Source organism: Heloderma suspectum, chromosome 1, assembly GCF_057233095.1.
Source record: "Heloderma suspectum isolate Gila_16-S chromosome 1, 16-S_ref, whole genome shotgun sequence".
NCBI classification, from domain to species: Eukaryota; Metazoa; Chordata; class Lepidosauria; order Squamata; family Helodermatidae; genus Heloderma; species Heloderma suspectum.
Window position 1 is genome coordinate 342,948,411 of NC_139458.1, and position 25,115 is coordinate 342,973,525.

The following is a 25,115-nucleotide window of genomic DNA, read 5'->3' on the forward strand; positions in this document are numbered from 1 at the left end:
CAGGAGGTGCTCAGCAAATGATTTATGGTGATTTTTCTTACTCAGAACCGTGCAATGGATGATATAAAATATTCTGGCAGTAACCTAGTGATAGCTTGGCGCATGATAGATAGCTAAAGCATCAACTCTTATTTCTTATTTCATGCAGAACCAAGCATGTTACATCTTTGTAAACCACCCAGAGAGCTTCAACTATTGGGTGGTATAGAAATGTAAGAAATGAATGAAATGAATGTGTGCTCATGCCCACAGAAATGTCCAATGTAATGTCAGATCGTGCCCCACTATGCAACATGCAGCCCAATCCCATAAGTCTTTACTTGGGAGTAAATTCCACTGAGTTCTATGGGGTTTACTATAAGTAAAGTATGCATAGGACTGCAGCCTAAAAGCTTAATTGTTTGCTTGGGGGGGGATTAAAACACCACATGAAAACTAGACGCTAGATACATAATGTAACTGTATATTTATTTCTTTTTTAAAGAACACTCCTTAAATGTATTGCAATTCAATATACAAACGTGTTTTCACAGAATTATAATCCACTAAATAGCACAGAAAATAACCCAAGTTTTTGTTGACTTGGGTTTATGTGTGTATATTTGGGGGGCATCTGTCATACCTTCAAATATATAAGCAATGATTCCTCCCAGTCTTCTCCCAAGACAACTGAGTGCTATAAATGCCCTAAATCTTGAAGGATATAATTTTTTTGCCCTCTGAACTCTCCCCCTTAAACAGACATGCAGACATGTTCACTTTTCTTTCAACAAGGAATTTTCCCAAAATGCCTATCTGTTGTCTTGATGTCCAGAGATGATTGTGAGCAAGTATTCATCTTATATTCCCTTCCCAATACCCACCCTAAAGCCTCTGCAAGTGAGATAACTTGGCAATATGACTATGTTCCTTACCATCATCTAGTATGGAGCCCTTTCCAGATCGCTTCGACAGTTCTGTTTCCTGCACGCAGTGCCCAGCACTGACTGCCAAGCTACCGGGCCAGCCGATAACAGATCTATATAGTCAAACACGCTTTCTCACCTAGGGTGAAAGCCTGATTCCTTTATAGTCAAGGCCAAGGGAGCCAGAGTTTCATCCTCCCCCCTTTTTTAAAAAGAGACTCTTTGATAATGATATGCGGTGACCTATTGCCTGATCCTGCTTTCACTCAAATTGAGTTCACAATGTCCACTCACTTCACTTGAAACAAGGTGAGGCCACTAAGCGTCCAAACAATCTACATGAAATTGCACCAATTTTTGAAGTCGCATATATTTACATGGGGTGGAATGTTTTCCCATATTTTTAAAGGAGCATATAGAGCAACATGTTCACATAAGACCAAATACTTTTAATATATTTATAACTGTTTTATAAAGCTTTGAAAAAACTCACAATAGCACATGGTTTTACTTTAATGCTTTACGGTACTATCTTTTTAAAATCACAATCAGCACTTTAAGTTATAGTCGATCCAGCAAACAAGAGACAAAAAAAATTACAAGAGTTAAGAACGGACTGATACATCCTTTTATCTTATTTTTTTTAACTAATGCATAAGTGCAGAATAAGATAAGATACTCTAGTTTAAATATCTTGTTTACAATATACATTTTTGTTCTAATAATGCAACAGTAAATTCCATGCTTCACATAGAAAAGCAATCCGCAACATTAAGAAAAAATGTACAATTTATGAAACAAAGTAAATAAATATTAGTATTACAGAATCAGAGCTGTACATAAAAGCTGTTCAGTTTTAATCATATAAAAATATTTTAGTGCAACCTCACATATATATTGATGCTTTTTTTGTTTTTTGCTTTACATCGTTTAGGTCAAAGTGTCCCAAAAAGGAAAGAAATTACATTTATTACAAAGCAGATACACAAATTCTAAAATATGTACAAATTACTGCTAAAAAAATGCTTATAAGAATATAAGCAAAAGTAAAGAAAAGGCACAAACACCTGTACAGGTTAAAAGTACCAGACCCAATAAGAATTTTGAAATTTCATTTTGGTCAGGCTCATGATGACTCGTAGTTTCACTCAATTCTTTTGATATAACAAAAGTATATATAATAGCAAACTACTGTAACTTAGAACCAGCATGCTATAAAGTTGAATACTTCCTTCTATCACTAGTGGGGAGAAAGGGGTTGGGAGTAAACACATGTATTAAAGTCTTCACACATTTCGGATCACTGTGGTTTGCTGTTTTCAGAGGGTGGGTCTTTTCTTTCCTGTGTGCTTGATGGGGAATCTTTCCTATTAGGATACCCTAACTGTCTGACATCCACACTGCTTTTGCTGTAAAAGGTGGAATGAGATAATGCAGTCTGTGATGTACCAAAAAGGTCCTTTTCGCCACTGTGCAAGTCAGGGTTGGTGGCTGAGGCACAGACCTGGCCTGGCTCAGAGCCACTAAAGTGTTTCATGCTAAAATGTGCACTTTCTGAGGGTTTCTGAGGAGGCTCAGAATCCCTCTGCAACTGCTCTGTCCCATGTAGAACATCCTCTGTGGCAATGCGGAGAGAGGCTATGGCTTTTGTACAAGTCCGTATGTTTTCTTCCTGCTCCCTCTCAACAACACCTTCTTCTGAAGTGCTCTTTTTCATCAACAGCAACTGAGAAGACAATGTGCTGCCTTGAACCATTGTATGCAAAGTATGAGAGCAGGTACGTTTCTCATGGTGCTTAGAAACTATACATGATTCTTTAGCCATGGTTTCTGAAGCTGACCTCTTCTTCTCACCAGAGCCCTCTTTTGGAAGGGACAAGACGGATGAAGGGTGTAAACTAGACAGGGCTGCAGGTATCGAATGGACCATCTGGATGCCCCCAATGGGCATCATGGGGATGGGGGCACGAAGCTGCTGCTGGGAGTGTAGTGGAAGGTGACTAAAGACATAGTCAGTAGGACCCTCAGGAAACAGGTTAGATCCGTGATGCTCCAGAGCTCCTTTTTCTCCAGACATATTGAAATAAGGTCCCTGGAACAATCCTGGTCTTGAACTCTGTGGGTAGAGAAAGAAAGGCAAGAATTAGCAGCAGTACCACAGTACTGGTAAATGTGAAACATACTGTTCTTTTAGGGGTTCAGCAAAACATACTGCAAAGCAATTTGTCACCTGTATTAACAAAACACACAAACTGGACATGTGACTCACATTTCTGAAGCACAGCTGTATCTAACAGTCAAATATGATGCTACTTACTAGACAAAAATATTTTGAGAAGGGAAATAGACCTGATAAATTGCTGGCTGTAATGTTAGCAAAGGAACAACAAAGATCTGTAATTCCATTACTCAAGCTACAGAATGGCATAATAGCTAGTGCAAATGTGTAAACTCCAGAACATTTTAAGTTTTATAAGGACCTGTACAAATCAGAAGAACGCAAAGAGGACTCAACTTTGAATACTATCAAACATCCCAACAATAACCTAAGAAATCAACTGAAATATTTCTACAAGCACACAGAAAGTAGCCTATGGAATTTAGAAATTTGAAATGGGAAAGAAATCAGTCTAGCTTGATAGCACATCAAGCAACATTCAGTATAATCAACTGAAACAGTAGGAGTTGTTTGGGATGAGGACCTGAGATATCCGTAGGTAAGTGGGTAGATTTTTTCTAAAATTTTGATTCAGGCAGTTAGTTTTAAAAGATGAAAGTATGGGAAGCACTATAAGGAAGAGTATCTATGGATCTATCAAGTCCTGAACTGAAAATACAGCGAACCAAATCCTAGGACTGTTTTTAAAATGCTAATAGCCAGTAACCAATATTTTAAGAGAAAGAAATTCTAACTCCTATTTGCTTGGATGAATAGGTTAAGTGAAGCAATTAATGAAATTATGTCTCTTTCTCACCAAGCACTGAAGGGCCGGTGAAAATCAATACAAAAGCAGGACTGCACTGACCTAAAAGCACCAGCTTTGGATCTGAGACCTTATGAGATAGTCAGTGGAGTTATCCTTAATAAGTGTGGAGAGTGCACATAAATAAAACTGCTATTGTAAGGCACTCTAGTGGCTCCTATGAGAGATGACCGAGACACACAAACATTGAAGACTAAAATGCTGAACTCAAAGTGCTACAATTTTTTCTGCACTGTTTAATATATATACTTTAAGGAGTCTGCCAGACCTTTAGAGATTCAAGATCCTCTACTACAACTGTCTGAGCAGCATTTGTCTCCCTCCACCCCTGCCCCCATTTTTTTAGGTTCCCAAGCCATTAGAATCCCTTGCAAGTCACTCTGCCACTACCACATTTCACAAACAACTATATATAACAGCAAAACAAAGGCTCACTTTTGAGAATAGCAGCTTTGAATAGAGCAGAGGAATGAGAATAAAGAGGGCTATGAACAGAGTGGCCCTTGAAAGAATATAGGTTGGAATTGCAGAAGCCCTCAGGAAAAGCTTCCAGGTATTTTCATAAAGCAACCTGCTTGAATAATTTTTCAGTGTCTCTTCAGTGTCAGAGGCCGGCTGGTTATAAGGGAAAGAGGCCTGGGATTAGTAGAGGTTCTTGGCTCGCCTTTGTTTCAGTATAGGCTGGGACACTCTTTCCATAGCCATCATCTCTGCACTGTGTCAAGATGCACAGAGTTGGAAGTGTTACTCTGAACAAAGAATGATCTGAGAGAGCAAGCAAGAGCCAATGGCTACAACAATACCTTGACATTCTGCCATCCCATCTGGGTAAAACAGGCTTGATGATTTAGGAGAATAATCCTGAAATTAAACTTCAGGTATTCCTTTATTATATAGAGATGTCATGAATACAAGCTGTTCTGTAGTGCACATGGTATCCTTATTGAAGCAGCATCCTACATATTCATTTGTTTATTTTTAAATGTAATATTCCACCTTTCTAAAATTACATACAAAATCTCAACTTGTAAACAAGGGCAAATATAGCAATAGCTCAGATATATGTGGCAAGCAATGTTGTTAGATCTGTAGGAATATGTACACCTCCTTAATTCAAGGGAAGCATAGAGTCTTTGTTTTGCTCTATTTGTCAGCTAGCAGCTGAGGCCAGCCAGAATACTTTGACTGGTAAATTAGAGGCAATGTACCCTTTCCATGACAGTAAAAATGGTGATTGGTTTTCTGTCTTCTTTTTCTCTTAGGATAACTGAAGGCAATTATGTTTATGCCTGTGGGACTGCTCAAAGGCACCAGGAAGCCAATTCAAAGGTTTAGAAATTGCTACTCTTGTGCATCCAAATTCAATTCTTTCCATCCACAGGGAGGGATCCTAATTGTAGAGAACAACACAGATGGATGATAGAAGGGTCTTTACAGAAGGGAAGCTGTATAAGCCAGTATAACGAGGGGTCCTAGAGCTTCCATCCTTGCTTCCCCTTCCTAAGGCCAATTTCTCTGAAACATGCGATAAGGAGGTTAATTGTCTTCTAGGCTATACCACTTCAGACAGTAGATGGAAGATCACCTGATTGAATGCTCCTTCCATACAGAAATTATCTGCATGTCAAAAACTAGCAGATCAGGGCATACTAAACTAGAACTCTTCTTCTTAACAAGCTAGATTCCCATGTGCAGAGATTTATTTATTCTTGTATGGAGAGGAGCATTATCATGTGAGCCCCCACCTGTGGCCTGAAGTACTGTCCAGACGTTTACCACCTAATCTGCCATTTGTGAGAATTTAGCCTATATGAAGATACATTGATGTGGGCAGTACTCTTGGAGGTGTGCAGCAGGATGGGAAATACTATTGAGGAATTAACAGGAAGAATGAAAAACAGTGCAGCCAGAAGCACCTCTTGCAACGAAAATCAATATATCCCTAAAACTAAAGTGTTAGCATATTCTTTTCAGCTTACCGACTGTCCCAGTGGAACTGACTCAGATTGTAAATACTGGCCCATGGGCAATGTTGGGTTATGGTACAAGCCTCTTCGGGGTGATGCTGCTCTAACTGAGGCCATATACCTCCTTTCTCTTCGTGGAGACAGGTCTCTTCGGGAGGATGTGTCTTTTCCAGGTGACATTGGTCTCCTCGGTGACAGATGGCGTCTTGGAGACGCATCCCTCCGTGGTGATAATTCTCTCCTCAATACAGCTTCCTTCCTTGGTGAAATGTGTCTGATGGGTGAAATCTCTCTCCTTGGTGATAAATGCCTTCTAGGTGACAGATCTCCTTTGGGCATCAAATACCTCTTTGGTGAATTATCTCTGTATGGTGAAGAATCATACCCAGGTGAGGACTGTCGGCTAGAAGATGAAAAGTCCCTAGGAGATGAGTTGGTCTCCAAAGAAACCATGTAGTCTTCATCCATGCAGCTAGGTATGTCGAGTCTGTCTTTGTCAGGTTCTGAATCTGTACTTTTGTTCTGGAAAAACCTCTGATATTCTGTCATTTGTGAATCATCACAAGAGTCACTTGGTGTTAGGAGCTGAGTAACCTGAATGCTAGGTAAAGTGACCAAATAACTTATCAAGGAGGAATGACTCCCTGAACTGTCAGGAGAACTCCCATAGGATGCCGTAGCAGCATTCACAGATAACGAGGAGAATCTGGGTGGCTGGGGACTAGTGCTTCGTGATCTTGTTTTGGGTGTCGAGTCTCCAAGAGTGTCATCAAAATCATCCTCGTCTTCATCATCGTCCTCATTGTCCTCTCCATCCTCTCCATCTGATTCTTCAGCATCAGAGAACTGGTGATCAGTTGATGTGCCAGTAATGTTGTTCTTCTCAACCTCATGGTGTGTGTCATCCATATTTTCTGAAACAATTGTGACAAGTCAATAAAGCGTATACAGGAGACATATTTCGGGACTTGTTCATTGAGCTTTTCTGCATGCAAAGGTACTGACTGTGCTTACAGCTCCCACTGTGGGATGGCAGCAAAAGCATGCTCTTTGGTGATACCTGAGTATGAAATCCACCTTATAGAAAGTGGTCTCAAATCCCACTGAAATCAGCGGGACACTTTCATGAACTATCAAGCACATATATCCCATTGGTCTTTATGGCTTTCTGAAACATTTGCAGGATGGGATGAGTACAGAATAGAACCAAAGCCACGTGCTAATTGGTCCTGAAAGATTTGGCTTACATTCCTATACACACTTAGCTGGGAGTAAGTCTCACTGAACTCCATGGAAATTACTACCCAGTAGTAGACATATATAGGATTGTGCTGTTAGCCAATCTGAGCTTTAAAAGTTGAGCCTGGCCCAATGTTTGAACTTTAAAAAGCTTGACTTGAGCTTTTAAACATTTACTCTGCAATCACAAGGCCTAAATTAACTCCACCCACCACAAACAAAATTAAGTGCTGGGATTCTCATGCCTGAAGGATGCATCATATTGACTATATTAGAAGACAGATTCCACATTTTGCAGCAAAAGGTTTTACTGCATGGACAGACACAATTGTCTTCAAGTACGCAGAGCTTGGACAGGTCTTACAGCATGCAAAGTACAAAATGTTTTCACACCGTTTTGAAATGTGTTTGTGCATCAGACTCTAAGAATATTGTGTACACCAGGACCAGATTTTACTCCATGGGGGGCAGAAGACATTTTCCCAATAAAGAAAACCCTAAACTCAGTAAGCTTCAAACATGTCAAGATTATTTTCAATGCTTGGTGTTGACATGAGGAAAACTTTTTAAAAATTCTTCACATATCACACTTTATCACTTGCTGACAAGAGAAGATGAATCATTTGCATACTGCAAAGGCCACCGCAACTCAGAAACCTCATTGTGACATACCTGCTTCTTCCGTTTCGGCATCATCCACAGATGTCATTGATACCCCCAGCTCCAAGCATTTTTTCATGTGTGCTTTCGATTTCATATGTTTTGTCAGATTTCCTGTGGAAAGGCACAAAGATGACACTAATTAGATGACATCAGTATAGAAATCTTGTTGGCTTTATGGAGTTTTTTCCCTCTTTCCTATAAACTGGATAGAGAAGACGTAAACTGGGCACAAAGATGGAATAGATTCATTGCATTTAAACATAATCGTAGCAGGAGTGGTTTCATATCATTGCATGTGTATTCTTAGCTTTGGCTCTCTTCATGGCCTTGCTCTGATGCTCAGGACCGTTAAGCATGTATCTTCTTTTTACTGTGCCACTCACACCGCTATGATTATTATTTATTATTAATTATAATCATCATTATCTGTGAATGGCCACTTGAAATATATGCTGGGAAAGGATTGTCATTTCAGTTGTCTGCATAAGGTGTCAAAATATCTGAAGCTGTCACTGAGCAGGAAGGGCAAGGAGAGTAAAACAGCCCTACAATCTGGCACAGGGATTCCTCCCCATCTTTAAAAGGCAAGGTATCAAAGTTCACTCTAGGAGTGATCTAGGCTCCAACCCTATGGTCTCTGCAGACAGAGGGCCCCTTATTGCAGAAGCTGAGCCCTCCACCGCTCCTCCTCTATCAGTGTTCCAACTGAGGTAGCGGGGAAAAGCAGGCCCCAGATCTGCAGGATCCAAGGCCTTCCTGTTCCCCAGACACTTCCCGGGAGCAGTCCAGAAACTGCGCCAGCCTGGAAGCTAGTGTAGTTAATTTCCTCACCATTGATCATTTATTTATTTATTTATTTAGTTGAATTCATCAGAGGATTCACTTTATCAGACTCAAATTCAGTAAAGTTTACGCCACAATAAATAGCCTTTAAGGTGCCACAAAGAGTATTTCTTCTGCCACAGACTGACACAGTTACCCTTCTGGAAACTATATAATATATAGTTTCCAATATAATTAATGATCATATTATGCCTGAAAAAGTGAGCACACAAACAGTTGTATCAATTGCTTTATTGACTCATTCCAAAGACATTTTCTGTTTCTTCATATAATTGATTGTCATGGGTAACACTGTATAGGATGGAATTGGAGGCCTACACAAAAGTCTACAAACAGAAAGAACAGCTTAAACCACACCTCAACATGAGCAACACTATCAAGTCTAATACACACTTTGAACTCACGGTCACAACATTTGGCCAAATTTCTGGACTTTCCTGCTTCTTCCTCCATCCCCTGCTTTTTGTACCACCTAGCCTGTTGAAGGGTTCCAGAGAACTCAAAAGCTTGCACATTTTTGTGAAATGTTGTTAGCCCTAAATGAAGGTATTGCCCAACTGTGAATCTTGGACTTCAGATACATTTGGTAGTGAGAACTGTACAGAGAGCACCAACAGTAAAATACCCCATGGGATCTGTTTTTTTTAAAAAAAACCTCCCATACGGGGGGCCACATTTCGGGAAGCAAGCAGCTCGGGGAAGGCAGTATAAAGCTTCACTCCCTGTGAACTGCGGCTCCAATCTGGATCGAGGCCTCTGCACTAACTTTAGAGTTAAAAAAAGAGGATCAGCTGCATGCTACATATGTAATGTGATGTGTAGTTTGACCTAGACCATTAAAAGGTAAGAACCAACACTTTGAATTGGGCCAGAAGCAAGAAAAAGCTATGCTAGGATGAAAGTAATATCTTTTCTACATTCTTGTTAACAAGCTGCTGCATTCTGTACTAGTTGAAGTCCAACAAAAAATGCAGTCCAGTAATTCAACCACGAGTTTTCTGTTGTATTTCAAGAAACTAAATTATCGACAACTTTGAGTTGCCAGAATTCAGCTTCAAGTTGACATGCTTCAACTAAGAGATGCCATCAAGATATTGATATGGTGCACACAAAAGTTCTGGATACTCATCCCATGTGGCTGCATATAGTTATAAAAAAGCATTGGGCACAAGATGGAACTTTACATATCCCTAGGGATATACCCCAAGGGGAACAGTCATGTCATTTCGGTTGCATACTGAATACACACAGGCTACCCTCTGTCGAATAGGAACGGATCCACTATAAATATTCCTTCCACCTCTTTCATGGTCTATAATACCAAAAGCCACTGAGAGGCCCTAAAGCTTGAAACTCCCCCTCTCAAGCTCATTCACCCACAAAAGCCTATTCTGTCATCTTAGTACTGCAAAATCAACAGGGGCATATAACCAGCAGTGTTGTGGAGCTGGGCTCACATGGACACGGTGCCACCACTTTTTAATTAGCAGGGACAATGACGTCATCTGCCACCCCCCTCAAGCTTCCCTGCTCCCTCTGAGCTTAGCTGCGATCTTCACAGAAGCCCACAAAGGGGGCGGGGGAGAGACTGAATTTTCCCAGCAACAATATATTATTCCTTGCTGTAATGCAAAGTATTTGTGAGTGGCTTGGTCTTGAATGTGCAGTTAAGACCCATTAGCTTTGCAAAAGACCTACTCCTGGTGGAGATGAAAACGGCTAGAAATGGATTGTTGATATGGATTAACACAGCTGCCTACATGTTTGGACAATCCTTGGGGGCGTAGCTATGCAGACTGTCATGATGAGCACCTGCATGTCAACATTTCCCAATGCATCTCTCTCTCCTGCATTATACATATGAGAAGTTACCCAAGAGAGAAAGTGATACAACAGCCATGGGCAGGATTTGGCTACACACAGTTTTAGCATTGAGAATTAGGAAACATAGGAGACAAACTGATTTCTCCTTTTTAGAAAAGAGATGACTGGAAGGCAAATCCTATTCCGATGAATACCATTATACGTTGACAAATGGAAGCTTCCCTCCCCCCTCCACTGGGCTGGTAAGTACATGTGAACATGAGTGAACAGATCTCAATCCATAATTAATGTAACTGTGGATGGAGTGGCCTACCTGGAGTCTGTGGATCTTTGCATTATTTATACATGAGAAACTGACCCAACCATAAAGGCAGATCAGGAATTCTCTGCCCTAGAGCTAATGTTCTGCGTCTGCAATGTGCCACTACAAATGTGCAATCCCCTGATGTAATTAATATTTGCACCATAACATTTTGAGCACAAAAGTAATATTTGCCAAGGCAGTTTCTATGCCACTACATTTCCTTTGCAGACAGATGGACTGGGTAGAAGCCTATATTTCTTAATTAAGTTACACAAAGTGGTTCTCCATCTCACATAAATCCTTGAATCACTTAGATAAAGAGGGAAAAGTTGCATCTCATGAAGTCTCATTTTCATAAAAAAAAATCACCTTGCTTTAAGAAAACTTCCTCTGCGTTTGGAAAGAAGGATGGCAGAGAGCCAAGAACAGGGTTTTTTCCACCCTCCACAAGAATGACTAAGGAAGTACCTTTCGTTTTGAAGGCAAAATTGCACAACTTGCATATATAAGGCCGTACGTCGGTGTGAGTGCGGATATGTTTTTTGAGCATGCTTGGCTTCTTGCAGCGAATCCCACATTCTTCACAAATATACTTTCCACGTCCACGTCCTCTAACATATACATAATCTTCATTGGATTTATACCTTTTGGAACAAAGACAATATTAAAATAGCATGCCTAAGCATCCATATGCATCCACTCACATAGCCAGCCACCGTACTAACATCTTCGGGCTTAGGCTTCATTCTTCTGCTACATCACTCTGTTCCACCAAGGACATCAAAGAGATTTCTATACATGGTGTCTTTGCAGGATAGGACCCATAAGGTACTTGCTTCTCTGTTTTTTGTTTTGCATAGGTCAGTTACTGTTTAATATTTTACATACAGAGGCTCATACCATAGCAATAAACTCATACCACAGCAATAAACACAATCCCTTGAGATATCAGATCAGATTGAAGATTAGATTAGATTTAAATATTCAGACTAGATTTAAACATTCAGATAGATTTAGATGTAAATATAGATGTATAGATTTAAATATTCAGATTAGATTTAAATATTCAGATTTAGAATTAATATTCTACATCCAGTGGTTCATACCATAGCAATAAGCATAGTCCTTTGCTAAATAGGATTAGATAGTATTAAAGCTTAACAAACAAACAAACAAAGTTAATAAATTTATACAGAGTTGTATATATATCTGAGAATGGATCCTCCTGATATAAAATATTTCATAAATATTCACTTCACATATGGATCAGTGGGTCGGTGACAATGTCTGCTTGCTGAGCCTGAGCCAGCTCAACAGCAAATAAAACTTAAACACAAACAGGTGCAAATCTTAACTTCACTGATCCTTATTACAAAAAAATTAGCAACAGAGAGTAGAAGGGGTCAAGTATATAAAGGCACAGCTATAGAAGGAATCTCAATAGCATATATGGAATTATTTCCCTCTTTTAATATACAGTTTTCATCAAAGACATGGAATGCAAAGGTTGTGTCCTCAACTTTAAGAAGCCTTTCTGCACAGTGAAGGTTGCTTCTGCTACGTAACTGGGAAGCATCAACCTTTCAAAAATCCTAAAGCAAGTCTGCACAACAGATTATTAAATATTTGGATATTATAAAGATTTAATACCATTCCACTCTCTCTCTCTCTTTGTATGTTGGAAAAACAATTTTGGAGATAAGATTAATGAGTTTAACTCTTGGTGGTACATTCTTGTAATACCCTTTCCCCATAATATAGGTTGGTTGGTTTTCGTCGCAATCATTCTTTAGCATGAGGAGTGGGAACTGCGGCGTTTAAAAGATGCTACAACTTTGTTATCTGCTTTCATAAACTCCAAAACAGAAACAAAAAGGGTCAGGGCTCACAGGCTAAGCTCCTTTATCAATCATATAGATAAACCATTTCTAGGGAAAGAATTGTTAGTGCAATTCAAAACATTATTGTTTTAATAAGCAAACAGTGTATGCAAATGACAAAGGACCAGTTTTGCACCATGATGCAAAGACGTCCTTCAAGGTAAGAGCCTTGCTGGCTCCATTTAATCCGGCATTCTATTCTGGATACTGACCAGCCAGATGTCTTGGGCCACAGGTTTTAGCGGAGCCAGGGCTCACAGGGCTGAAGCGCTGGGACTCTTGTTATTTGCAGGGATGATTACGTCATCTGTCATCCCTCAGAATTTCCTGTTTGTGCTGAGCTCACCTGCAATCCTCACAGTAGCTGGGGGGGGGGGGGATGAGGGGTGAGGAGAATATATTGTTGTGAGCTACCTCTGATGTAATGCAAAGTATGGTGGGGTGAAGCTCTAGTCTTTGATGGGTAAATACGTCCCATGAGCTTTACAAAAGACCTGCCTCTGGTGCAGATAAAAACTGGCAGAACTGGTTTGTTGCTATGGATCAATACCGCCACTTCCATTTTTGGAGTCTCCTTGGGGGCATGGATACTGGGCCTGTCTTGAGCGCCTGCACTTCAACATTTACCACTACACTGCTGCTGGCCACTTACAAACTAAACCTTTCCCTGTTGCTTGTCCCTATGGCTACGTTGGCTCCATATTCCTTTCATGGCCCTCATCTGGGATATGTTTTTGAAGCTGCTTCGAGCACTGGAGATGGACTGCTGGATGGTATGGGGCAAAGGAGAATCTTGCTTTTGGAAGAAGAGGACTTTGAAGAAATGCTGCTCTCGTGCAGTGTGGCACACAGTCCTTTGAATAAGGGCCTTTACCTTCAAGATATTCAGCAGAAGGTAGAATTTGATCTGACTTCTTAATCTGTATGTAACAGATGTTGGAATTGTAACTATTTTGTGGATCTTTAGGTTACGTATTTTATTTTTATTGTTGTACTAGCTAAGGCCAATCAGTATTTATTTTGATTTATTGTTACATTTATTTTTTTCCTTTTTTTCCTCTTGCAAGGAATCCAAGATGGTTACATAGGCCTCCTCCTCCTCTCCATTTTATCCTCACAACCACCATGTAAGTTAGGTTAGGCTGAACGTCACTGACTAGCCCAAAGTCACTCAGTGGGCTTCATGGTCAAGTGGAGACTAGAACCCAGATCTCCTGAGTCCCAGTCCAATGCTAACCACTAAACCACACTGGCTCAGTATGAAGGTCTGTATTTTCAATTGAAATTTTCAATTTCAACCCCTCAAATCTCCTAACTCTCCAGCCTCATCTTTTCCTTAACATCTGTCTTCTTTGCCTGCCCCACTTCTTTGATACCACTGGATGATCTGCTCATCTGTAGAATCCAGAATACAATCAACTGAGCTTATTAAATGGATGATTTTCCTAAAATATGGTTTCTCCAACTCCTCCTGGCATTAAGAGTCACAGGTGATGGAAAGCAAATTTTGCTATTCAAATATCTTCATTTGAATCATTCTATCTACCAGTGGCTAATGCCCTTTGAATGATAACAACATGGAAGCTTGCATTAGCAAGGCACACAAAGTAGGCCTGCAAAAGAATAAGCCTATTGTCCACATATTTCCAGAAAAAAAAATCATATGGAAGAACTTGTTGGAAAACTGGGAAGAGAAAAGGGTTTAAGGGTGCCTTATAGCTTCCCCGCCTGGATCTTTCCACCATGTCTTTCTGTGGTTGGTCTCCAGATCTACATTGTTTGTTCATTCTTACTCAAGTTGTCTATCCAGATCCACCAGGATCAGTGCTTCAGCTACAGGGAGGCAGAAGAGTCCTGTCTCGCCTTACCTCTTGTGACATCTCTCTTTGCTATTGTTCCTAAAAATAACAGAACACATATAATATTTTCAGTATGTTCTTACCCTCCTTCAAAAATTTTAATTCGCATTGGCTCAGTTTGTTTGGCTGCAATATCTTTATCACCATGGCTGTCTCCTTTAATTCTTTCTTTGATAACATTTCCCATTACTTTCTTTTCAAACTTGCTGCCAAATACAAAGAATGGCTCCTGCTTCATCTGCAAAATGAAAAAAACAGAGTCACTCATTGGTGACAATGTTTGAAACTCAGAATAAATGCAACAAATGTTAGCAGAATGATTGCATTGCACCGCATTAACGTAAATGCTTTAGGACAAACTTAAACCTGAAACCATGCTCAGACTCAAGAAGCCAATTAATCTGGGCCTTTCTCTTTGCCAAGAAAATAAATGAGGAAGGCAGTAGGCAGCGGAGGAAAGTTTTTGAAATGCCTGAGATGCTGTAAACACAACACCACATCATGCCGCCATATATACACAAAAAGTAAAGATAAAGAAGACTTACTAGGCGATCAAAACCAGTCAACTGCTAGCACTGGGATTTCAAGTCATAGTCTGTTCAAAGCCATCTGGCCCATCAGGGTTGGTGTGGTTAAGACACACTAGTTTCTCTGCCTACAGTTCAAAAGGCAGTGATGTGGCAACAAACCATGTCCAACTGCCTTTGATCTCCCCAACCCAATGCATCAGGAACTCATTCATAGCTGAGACATAAACCGACAACTTCCTGGGATATGGCCAAGTGTTCTGATGAGGAGGAATATCATAGTCTACATCCGGGCTAGAAAAATCCCAGCTGACTCCACATTTGATGTTAGCACCTCGTTATCTAATATATTTGGGCTGATATGGGATTGTCACCTACCATGTAAACAAACAAATACACACACAAAAGGTCGGGGTCTTGGAATTTGACACCATTTTCCAGCCATGGTCTGTATACAGCTTCAAAGTTTATACATCCCATGACTGGTAAGTGCAGATTTGTCTTGCATGTAGTATTAACTTTGGGCAACACCTGGAAGCTCCTGTACAAAGTTAATTGATTCATGTTTTTGCCAAGAGGTATCAACCACCACCACCTGAATAAGGTGAAGATGAACGTAGAGACATGTGAAAATAAGGCCTCCACAGTTGTAGACTATCCTTGTCAAGTTTTTTCAAAACCATCAATTATATCTAGAGGCGCCATGGTATACAAAGAAACAACAGGATTAAAAACAAAGAGTAACAACTATTGCTCAGAGTATATGGGCTTATTGCATTCCTGTAAAAATTCAATCCATTTTGCACTTGTATTGTAGCCATTAAATTAAAATTGTATCTATTACAATAAAGAAAAAAATTAAATAGAAGATCTATAGTAAGTACAACTTCTAACAAATTATGAAATACCAATGTTTCTTTTTGCTTATTTGTATGCTTTAAAACCAGGCAGCTGTGATGCAACAACTTCCTCCACTGGAGTGGATGAATGAATACACATGAGAAGTGTTGAAAATCCGCAAGGCTTTTTCAGAGTCAGTCCACAAACAGGATGCCATGTTCTTGCTAGCTCCTGCTCACTGATCGTTCCTGAGAAATCCCCTTAGAATTTCCATTCCAAAGTAATGTATTCATTACTCTGGAGGAACTCTTCCAAAAACATGACACTGGAAAGTCTCTAATGCATTACACTTCTCTGAGTACTGTAAAGTCTAAATAGAAACATGTAAATCTTTAAGAATTTCCTAATTACCTGAGCAAACTGTTTCCATGCACTTGATGACGTCAGTTTCCCGGCTCCAGGCCTATGCATTGGAGACAATGTATAGATTTCTGTGCTGTTTTTCTGCTTGGACCGTAGGAGTGCAAGGGTAATCTTCGTACTCAGTCCTGATGGGTTTGGGTTACATGAACTAATGCACCACGAAGCATAAACAGATGATTTCAGGGTTGCTTGTTGAACAAAACTGGGTTTTGTGTAGTTTAAGAAACACCAGCTCACAGTTGTGGTGGTGCGCAGACTAGGGAACTGTAGGATTTGTTGGATGTCAGAAAGATTCGTCAGGAGAATTGTTGAGGTCACAGCTTTCCCACTTGGTTGGGATGCCATTTGTACCAACATACTAAATGGTAATTTTTGCTGCTTGGATTGCTCTTCTATCTGACTTTCCCCTGAGGGCAATGAGGACCTCTGCGGACTTAGACTCATATCTGATGCCGTTTCATCTACATCCAGTTCTTCTGGGGACTCTCTACCTTCGGAAGTGCCACTAGACTTTTGCCCTGGTGAAGCAGAGTCAAAACTGGGAAGCTTTTCCCTGCTCAGTGGAGAAGACTCAGTGGTAGCTGGCAAATCTTGAGATGATGAGGATGATAACGGAGAGGAAGGCGAGGTGGACGGCACACTTTCTTTTGGCTCAGTAGTACAGCTCTGCCTAACCAGCTGAGGCTTTTGTGGTCTGGGAAAACTTTTCTTTATGTCTGAACTGGTCAGTTCTACAGCACTTAGTTCCTCGACAATCTGTCCATACATTTTTTCATCCTTGACTCTCTTTTGCTGTTTGGTCTCCATAAAGAGCTCCAAGCTGCTTGCTGGCGAAAGCATTCGCTTGTTTCCACCAAGGGTAGATACAGTATCGGAACTGGAGGTCAAGCACAATGGGATGGAGGAGTCTAAGTTCAGTGACAGGGTCTGTGGTACTTTCCACAAGGGATATTTTTCCAACCCTCCGTGTTGGCCTAACATCTGCGCTATATTAAATCCTATTCCGTGCATGGTCGCGTTGGTTGCTAACGTCCTTTGAGAAAGAGTCTCATCTACTTTGCAAATGACAATAGCCGGGCTGCTGCTCTGAGCAAGAATCTGGGAAATGCTTGTATACATGACACTGCCATAGGATGGCACGTGAGTCTGAATCCTGACAGGAACAACTGTGCCTGGTAATGATCGAATAGGTCCAATATTCTGGGTTTCAAAATCCACCTGGAGCTGCTGCTCAGAAGAGGTATCTGTTGATTTAATGCTACAATCCGGCTGGTATGTCACGAGTGCATTTTTAGAATACTGCCCAGATGTTCCTGAGTAATGCTGGTAAGTTTGCTCTTTAGTATGTACATAATCAGCAGCTTTCTTTCGGATATGCTCCTGAGCATATTCCAGATGGTAGCCTGGGTGACTTTCTGGGAAAGGTTGCTTAAAGTAGGATTTTTGAAGCTGCTGTGCAAAATGATGTTGAAAGTGTGTCTGTGAAAGTTCTGAAGGCCACAGGGGTTGAGATGGCAAATGAACCATGCAGACAGAGGGGTATGGAAGCTGCAACAACGTGTTGTGGATGGGGAGAAAGGGAACCTTATCTTGCAATGCAAACAGATGTGGCTGTTCTGCTGAATATTTGTTTGGAATATAAGGTGTTTGTGGGATCGAGGGGTGGGAAAGTGGCGATAAGCTAGTGCTATGTGGGGGACACGAACCAGCAGACTGCCTCCCGGAATCATCTGGCTGAATAGAAGAGGGAGAATGAGGCCAAGCAACTTGGGAAGACCGAAGACCGGCATGTCCATGTTCCATTTGCTCTTGCTTTATATTTTGTTCCACGCTCGAATCAGCCTGGGAAATCTCCGGGGAACCACTGAAAGAAGCCTGGCGAACCAAAAAACATTTCTTCCTCTCTCTTACTGGAGATAAAGTGGTAGGAGGCACCCCTACTGGAGAGACATGAGACAGATTCCCATAATCAAAGGATTTACTTCGTATTTCAGGGATTTCAGCAGGGTAAGGACATGGCATCTGTTCAGATGAGCAGCGTCGCATTTCTTTTTGTTGGTGATGTCCCGGGACGGAAAGCGAATAAGCACCAGCTGGGACGGTTAAAAACTCAGACTGTTTACCAAACTCATCCTGTTTGGTTGATGTTATGAACTTGATACTGTCCTCCCTTTCAAAGGACATTGAAAAACTTGAACTATGGGACAAATTACTCTCTTGGCTAGGGCTGCGGGAAAGGCTTGTCCCTGTGGACTCAAAGCTAGACTCTCCAGAGGAGACTTGCTCCAAGTCGGCAAGCCGCAAGCGCTTTTTCTTCGGTGGTAGCTTTTCAGCCGGGAGTTGGGAAAGGGTTTCACTTCTCTGTGGCCACTGGAATTCTTCTGGAGGCCGTTCTGGCTCTTTTGCTGGCACTTCCTTCTCTCTCTCAGGTTTATCTGGCTCCTCTGTGACACGAATTTCAGGTACCTGTATATTATGCTGGCGAACAAGTCTGAGCTGCATATGATATGGCTGCGAATGTTGGGACGAAGTCGAAGGCTGTTTGCTAACACCGTCAGCATGTTCTGTCTGCTGAACCCTATCGGGGCTCATTGGGGACTCTGCAATCTCACTTTCACAAGTCTCAGATGATGAATAAAGTTTATCTTGCTGGCAAGCAACAAGCTCAGTTGATTCAGACCTTTCAAATGAGTTTGGCCGGCTTAATGAATTTGTGTGCTGAATAACAGAGATTACGTTTCCTTTTCTACTCAGAGACTCTGCTGCCTTTTCTTGCTCAGCAGCTAAGGAACATTCTTCTAAACTGGTAGCTGGACTGCCTGGCTGCAGATGGGGTCTACAGATTTCAAAGCGTTCTGGGTGAGAATAAGCAGAACTGTCATGGCTTTGAATGGTGTATCCACTCCTTGGTCCTTCCTGGATTTGTGATTTAGGATCAAAATCCCCAGTCATGGGACTGCCAGTAGCACCACTGCACAGTGACGGTGTGTCTTCCTCATCTCCAACACTTTTCTGTATTCTGCGCTTTCTGTTTTCAAATATAATGCCATATGTAGAAGACACTGCCTGCAATTGTGTAGGTGAATCTGCATAAAATTCTCCTCCTTGTTTTGACCCGCTCAGAGTTGATGCATCTCTATAGCTTTGCTTCAGAGTCCCATAATCTTCCCATTTCCTGGAGTGCTTTCCCAAGGAATCTCCCTCATAAAAGGGTCTCTCCCCTGAGGGCAACTTCTTCTCTCTCAGCCCTGGCCCTTTTTCTCCTGACCTGCTGGAAGCAACCATTATATTCTTCCCCATCCTCCCATGGTACTCTGAATCTGAGTGTCCTTCCTGCAACGATGGCAGTTCAAAGGCTGCTTGTCTTATTAACATTCGCTGATGGGGTATCCCTATTGTCTCAGGATAAAACACATCATCTGAACCAGTCATCCTCTCATCAAACGAATGGCTTCCTCTTAAAGCTGATGGAACATTCAAATTGGTTGCGGAGGATGTTGGCATGGAGTTACTTCTAATAAGTGGGTTTGTATCTGTTGGAGGTTCTAGCAGGAGAGATGTATCACCTGGGTGACTTCCTGGATATGGGCTTGACTCACTTTTGATGAATGATGCGACCGTCTGAGCATGTTTGGATTCTGTACTGCTATCATTAAAGGCCTGGCTACTTTTTATAGTGCTCATTTTACTAGGATCAATTAGTGCTTCTTTATTTGGAGACATTCGCTCTTCAAGCATCTTGATGTCTAATCTAGGGCTTACGAGAGGTAATGGCTCCCCTTTGCCTTTTCTACCCATTGAGCTATGATCCTGATTGGCTGTCGCTAATGGTTGTGCCATCCTTTGATTAATCCTATAGAATTTCCCAAAAATTATTTCTTCGTAAGACTTTGCATTGGTATTTGGTGGACTAATTTGCTGCTCTGCACTTTCTGAGCGTGAAAAATAACCAGAATCAGTGCTTCCTTTGCTATGTGGGCTCAAGAGATTTAATGACTGCTCAGAGTCTTGCCCTTTCTTTTCCGACAGTCTTAGTGCAAGTCGCTGCTTAACTGTGTGAGAGTCATCAGACTTAGTACTTAATGGGTTTTGCAGACTATCAGACCCCACATGCTGGGAGCTTTCACATGGTAACTGCACCCCACTTCTAGGAATAATCAAAATAGGGACTTTCATTGGGCCTCCCAAGGATTCTTCTATGGATGCATGAAAGCCACTTCTACTAGTAATGTCCAACGGAATCTGCGGAACTGGGCTCAGTTTGTCAGGACCTTCAACAAGTAACGAAGTCTCTTCATCAGTATCTGTACTCTGTTCTCCATCTGAATGTATCTCTGCTTCCACATCAATGAAACTGGCGTCTAGGTCCAACTTAGATACAGCTGATTCTGTGAATGGTACTAATCCTGCTTTAATTGCATGGGCGTGCGATTTCCTGTGCTTGTATAAATTGCTCTTTGTCTTAAACGAGAAACCACAAGGGACACAAGGGTACGGACGTTCCCCAGTGTGGGACCTAATATGTTTCTTAAGTACACTAGGTTTGGCACAAGCCCTGCTACAGTAAGGGCAAATGTACTTGCCAGGCTTTTTGGGTTTGTGTTCTTTCTTATGGCCGTCTTCTGACTGTTGCTCTATACATTTCTGAGAATACTGGCTATAAGCAGGGTTCAAACTGGAAATTTTCTTTCTGGAGAAACTTCCACTATGGCCATGCATTTGAAATGGAAACAAGTCCTCGGATGCAACCGGTTGCAGATGGCCAGTATATGACCATTTATGGCCTTCTAGGCTCTGATGTGGTTTTAGGTTGTGCAAGAATCCTTGTGGCAATGAATGCTGAGGGAAAGAAAGTGAATGTTGACATGAGTATGGATTTGGAAGGTGCTGTGGGTATTGCTTGTCTGTGATTTGTTGGATAGCATCGCTGGATGATACTACCTTCCCAGAACTAAAAAGCTGTGCAGACGTAGGGTTTCCCACGTGTTCAGGATCGATTTGTGCCTGTCCTTCCAGGCTGCCAACCGTGCTCATCTTAGCATTTGCTGATTGTTCCTGCCTCCATCTACTTGGTAATTTAGCTGTTTCTCCAGACCTTGAGGTAGCGTTTTGCCCTACAGCTGTATCTCCAGAGTCCATTTTGTCACACAAGGTCTTAAGTGCTAGTTCACTCGAAAGCTGTACAGGCACATGAAGTGTATCCAGTGCTGTGCTTTTTAAAGTTCAGTTGCTCCCATTTCTCCAGAGCTGTTCCAAGTTCACAGACATCTCTTTCTCTGTGGAACTTTCCACATAGTAGTCTTGTAGGCATTAGATCTCTTGCAGCTCTGTGCTAAGAAGTAATTGTCACACAGTTCTGTTCATGGCAGGAAATGTCTCTGAACAGTTTATTATACATCTGTCAAGACTTGCTGTGGCATTTGAACATTATCCATGATTATTAAGGGTTCAGATGAAGAATGATCCAAAGGCATATATTTGCTCATCAACTAAAGAAGGGTTCCAGACATTCCTCCCCAAACAATGCAGCTGCCTGAAAAAGGAAGAGAGGGGGAACAAGATCAGTGCAACTAAATACTTAAGACCGAAACATTCACTTGTGTGTATGATGCTAGAACTAGAAGTTATAGAAGCCACTCAGTTGCCACTGGAAGCAGCAGGTCCTCTTCCTCTCTTCTCCAGGTTATCTAACAACACAAAATTTGTGATGTGATGTTTACTGTGTTGTGATTTCCCTCAAACTTGCTTTTGCTTTATAGCTGCGGCTTGCAGGAGCAGAGATAATCATAATGTGACAATGTCACATCACATTTTCGCTTTTACTTGATATTACAAACAAAGATGAGATCAATAGCTCCACGAGTAAAGGGCGACAAGCGTGACAATGGAGCGGGGAGGGGCTGGAGCGCTCCTCCTCCTCACGCACTGATTTTAACCCTTTTCTGAATGCCTCAATAGGGCTTAAGTCTGCTAAACAACAGAGACAATCCAGGTGGAACTGCAGAAAGGTGATTTTTTGCTCTTCACACAGTGCATATTCCTCTCCCTCTAATTACTTTTAATGAAATCCATACACCCCATTTCCCTTCTGCTCTTTCACTAGTTTAAATTTATGAAAACATACCTAGCCACAACCAACTCATTACTTCTTTGATTGATGGTTAACAGAGTTTGTGAGCAGAGTGTAATAAAAATTTATTTTATTCATTTGACTCCATAATTATACAATATATAACCATACAATGTTTACACTGTTTGAATTATTTGCATAATTTATTCTGTGTATGGTAAATCTGCAAGACATGCACTTTATGCATATGTGATCCTGGTTCTTGTAGATGTGCTCTCATATCCAGATCCAAACTACATGTGACAGGCAGATCCACAAACTGGATCTCCTGGCATTTTAAAATTTTACTTAAAAGCAGTAGTATGGGGTGCAGAGTAAACCCCTTGCACCAGTTTTTCCAGTTTAAATTCTTTACAGGTTGCTATTAGCCCCACAGCTGCTCTGATCCCATTCTAAACCCCCCAAGCTCTGGTTTTAAGTAAAATATAAATACATCAGGTCACACATGTGTCTAATTTTGCCCTTATATGCATGCAGTAGTATCCACTGACAGCTTGTGTGTGGAGAATGGATGGTAGGATCTGCCATTTTTTCTGTAGCTAGCAAGATTCTTTGCTGGTCTGTGAGCATAGAACGGCTGCTCTGCATATGCAAAACACACATATCCAACGCTTAAAGCAATTATTGCTTTTGGGCAATGGTATTTAACCAAGAAATACTGGATCTAGTAGGTTACATTTTTTCTGCTTTCTTTTTGCAGAACTAAAAATATCAGGACCATAATACATGCACCAAATTGCATTTAATTTCAATCTTTTTCTTCTCCAGTACCAGAGCAAAGGATATCTTTAGTTAGCTTAGGGAGCAATCCTATGGTCACTAGACACTGTCTGGAGGGCCACTGGATGTTTTGATTTCTGGGATCTGAGGCTGGAACCAAGGCTCTGACCTTGGATCCCAGAAACTGCGCTCCCCTCCCCCTCCCACTCGTAGCGTGGTTCTCTCCTGCTGGCTACATCTTTGTGCTTGGAAATGGAGTACGGAGACAGGGAAAAGGGGGTAGCCCCAGGGGTGGGGAGGGGAGAAGACTGCGGAAGCTGAATTTCACAGCCTCCTAGGAGCATCCCGGCCTCCTTCTCTCCCCCTCCCTGAAGCCGCAGCTAGATAGGCAAAATTGCCCATCTAGCCAAAAATGCAGGGTGGCCAGAGCCTGGAAGCAAGGATCACCTCTGTGCTCCGCACCCCCTGCATTGGATACTTGTTGGAGGCTGCCAACTATTTCAGTAGGATTGCATTCTCAGTTTGTTTGTTTTTAAAGTTACCTGCATCTTCTTGGCATCTGCTACACATTTTGAAGTTTCCTGGAGGGGAAGACAACAAAAACCAAAAATTAGAAGAGAATTAAAATCTTAAGCGTGCAGTCTCGTGCAGAGACTTTTTAAAAAAAACTACAATGCTTATTAATTTATGGTGAATAAAAAAAGTCCACTGCAACTACTTTTCAGTAGGTGAAACACATGTCTCAAAGCATATAGTTTTCAAGTCCTTGTGTAGCCAATGCAGCTTTTCAAGTTACAACTCTGACTCTGTAGTCAATAAGCTGTGGTATCTCTCCCGCTGGCCTCATTTACAGAGCTAAATAAAATCAGGATGTAGGTGCCAGTGCAATCACGAAGGCACAAAATGCTTTCCTTTCTCGTGTACTGGAAACAGCAACCATTAGTGGTGCTGCGGTGATACTTCCAATATCCTTGGTCCTAAGCCCTGCTAAGGATGGCTAGAGGACAAGGCCAATGACCACCCCAAGGGCTATTTTGGTCAGCTTGAAAGCCCTTATATACTGGCGTAACCCTGAGTCTTTCCTTCCAGCATCTAAAGGCAATTCAAGGGATGAACAGCAAATGGCTTAGAGTTGTAAGGATCACAGCACTACAGTATTTCCCACGAATGTAAGGCCACTATAATGCAATAGCACAAGCCACTATTTGCATCAAACTGCCCCCTCAGGATTTAGCTGCCCACACATAAAGTAAAAGAGGAGCTTCTAATGAATTCATTGAAACATAACCTCTCCTTTTTAAAAATTGGGGGGGGAGGCCTTAATTATCAGCTAATTGTGCAATGGTGCTAATAATTTTCAAATGTGTGTCTAAAACAGCAGTGGGCAACCTGGTGCACCCTAGATGTTTTGGACTACAACTCCCATAATCCCTGTCCATTGGCCATGCTGTCTGGGACTTATGGTGGTTGTAGTCCAAAACATGCAAGGGGTACCAGGTTGCCTGCTGATCATCTAGAACAATCGTGGAACTGCTTTGTTGGACATAACTTTAAAGTAGTGAGGTTTAGGACTGTATGATGCAGGCAGCACAAGAACAGTTGGCTTGGCAATGTAACAGTAAGGTAGGAAATTGTGATGAACAAAATAATAGCTTCATTAATAAACTAATTAATTATGTTACTAATCACATACCAATTAAATAAAAACGCAGTTGCTTGTGAGATACAAAAACTGACTCTGGAGAAAGCCAGATGGTTATGGGTAAAATAGCTGTGCTATTACATAAATAAGGGAAATAACATCTTTCCTTTTTTACCAAATATCACTGTCAGCCGCAATGAGGAAAATGTCAAAAGCAGCAAGGATTCAACAAATTCTATAGCCACACTTGCAATCAGATTGCGCACAATCTAGCAAGAGGTGAGCCACATGAGGCAGATCATGTACAAACGGCTGTGCAGGGAATTCCCTGTGTGAGGACAGTCCACCTCACTCAGGCAGTGCTG

At 41.4% G+C, this 25,115-nt stretch overlaps 1 protein-coding gene across 12 annotated transcripts in view; it reads right to left on the minus strand.

The window, feature by feature from the left end:
- Window positions 1-451: 451 nt before the first annotated feature.
- Window positions 452-25,115, minus strand: part of HIVEP2 (HIVEP zinc finger 2) — a 169,786-nt gene continuing 145,122 nt past the window's right edge. For all 12 annotated transcript variants that reach the window (XM_084827726.1, XM_084827730.1, XM_084827720.1 and 9 more), the window contains 7 exons: window positions 23,651-23,689; window positions 16,247-21,791; window positions 14,552-14,706; window positions 11,198-11,373; window positions 7,768-7,869; window positions 5,869-6,770; window positions 452-3,021 (listed from right to left, as the gene is read on the minus strand). In XM_084827726.1, the coding sequence (XP_084683852.1) occupies window positions 2,206-3,021; window positions 5,869-6,770; window positions 7,768-7,869; window positions 11,198-11,373; window positions 14,552-14,706; window positions 16,247-21,397 (7,302 nt within the window). In that variant the 5' untranslated portion in view covers window positions 21,398-21,791; window positions 23,651-23,689 and the 3' untranslated portion in view covers window positions 452-2,205. The remainder of the gene's footprint in view (window positions 3,022-5,868; window positions 6,771-7,767; window positions 7,870-11,197; window positions 11,374-14,551; window positions 14,707-16,246; window positions 21,792-23,650; window positions 23,690-25,115) is intronic.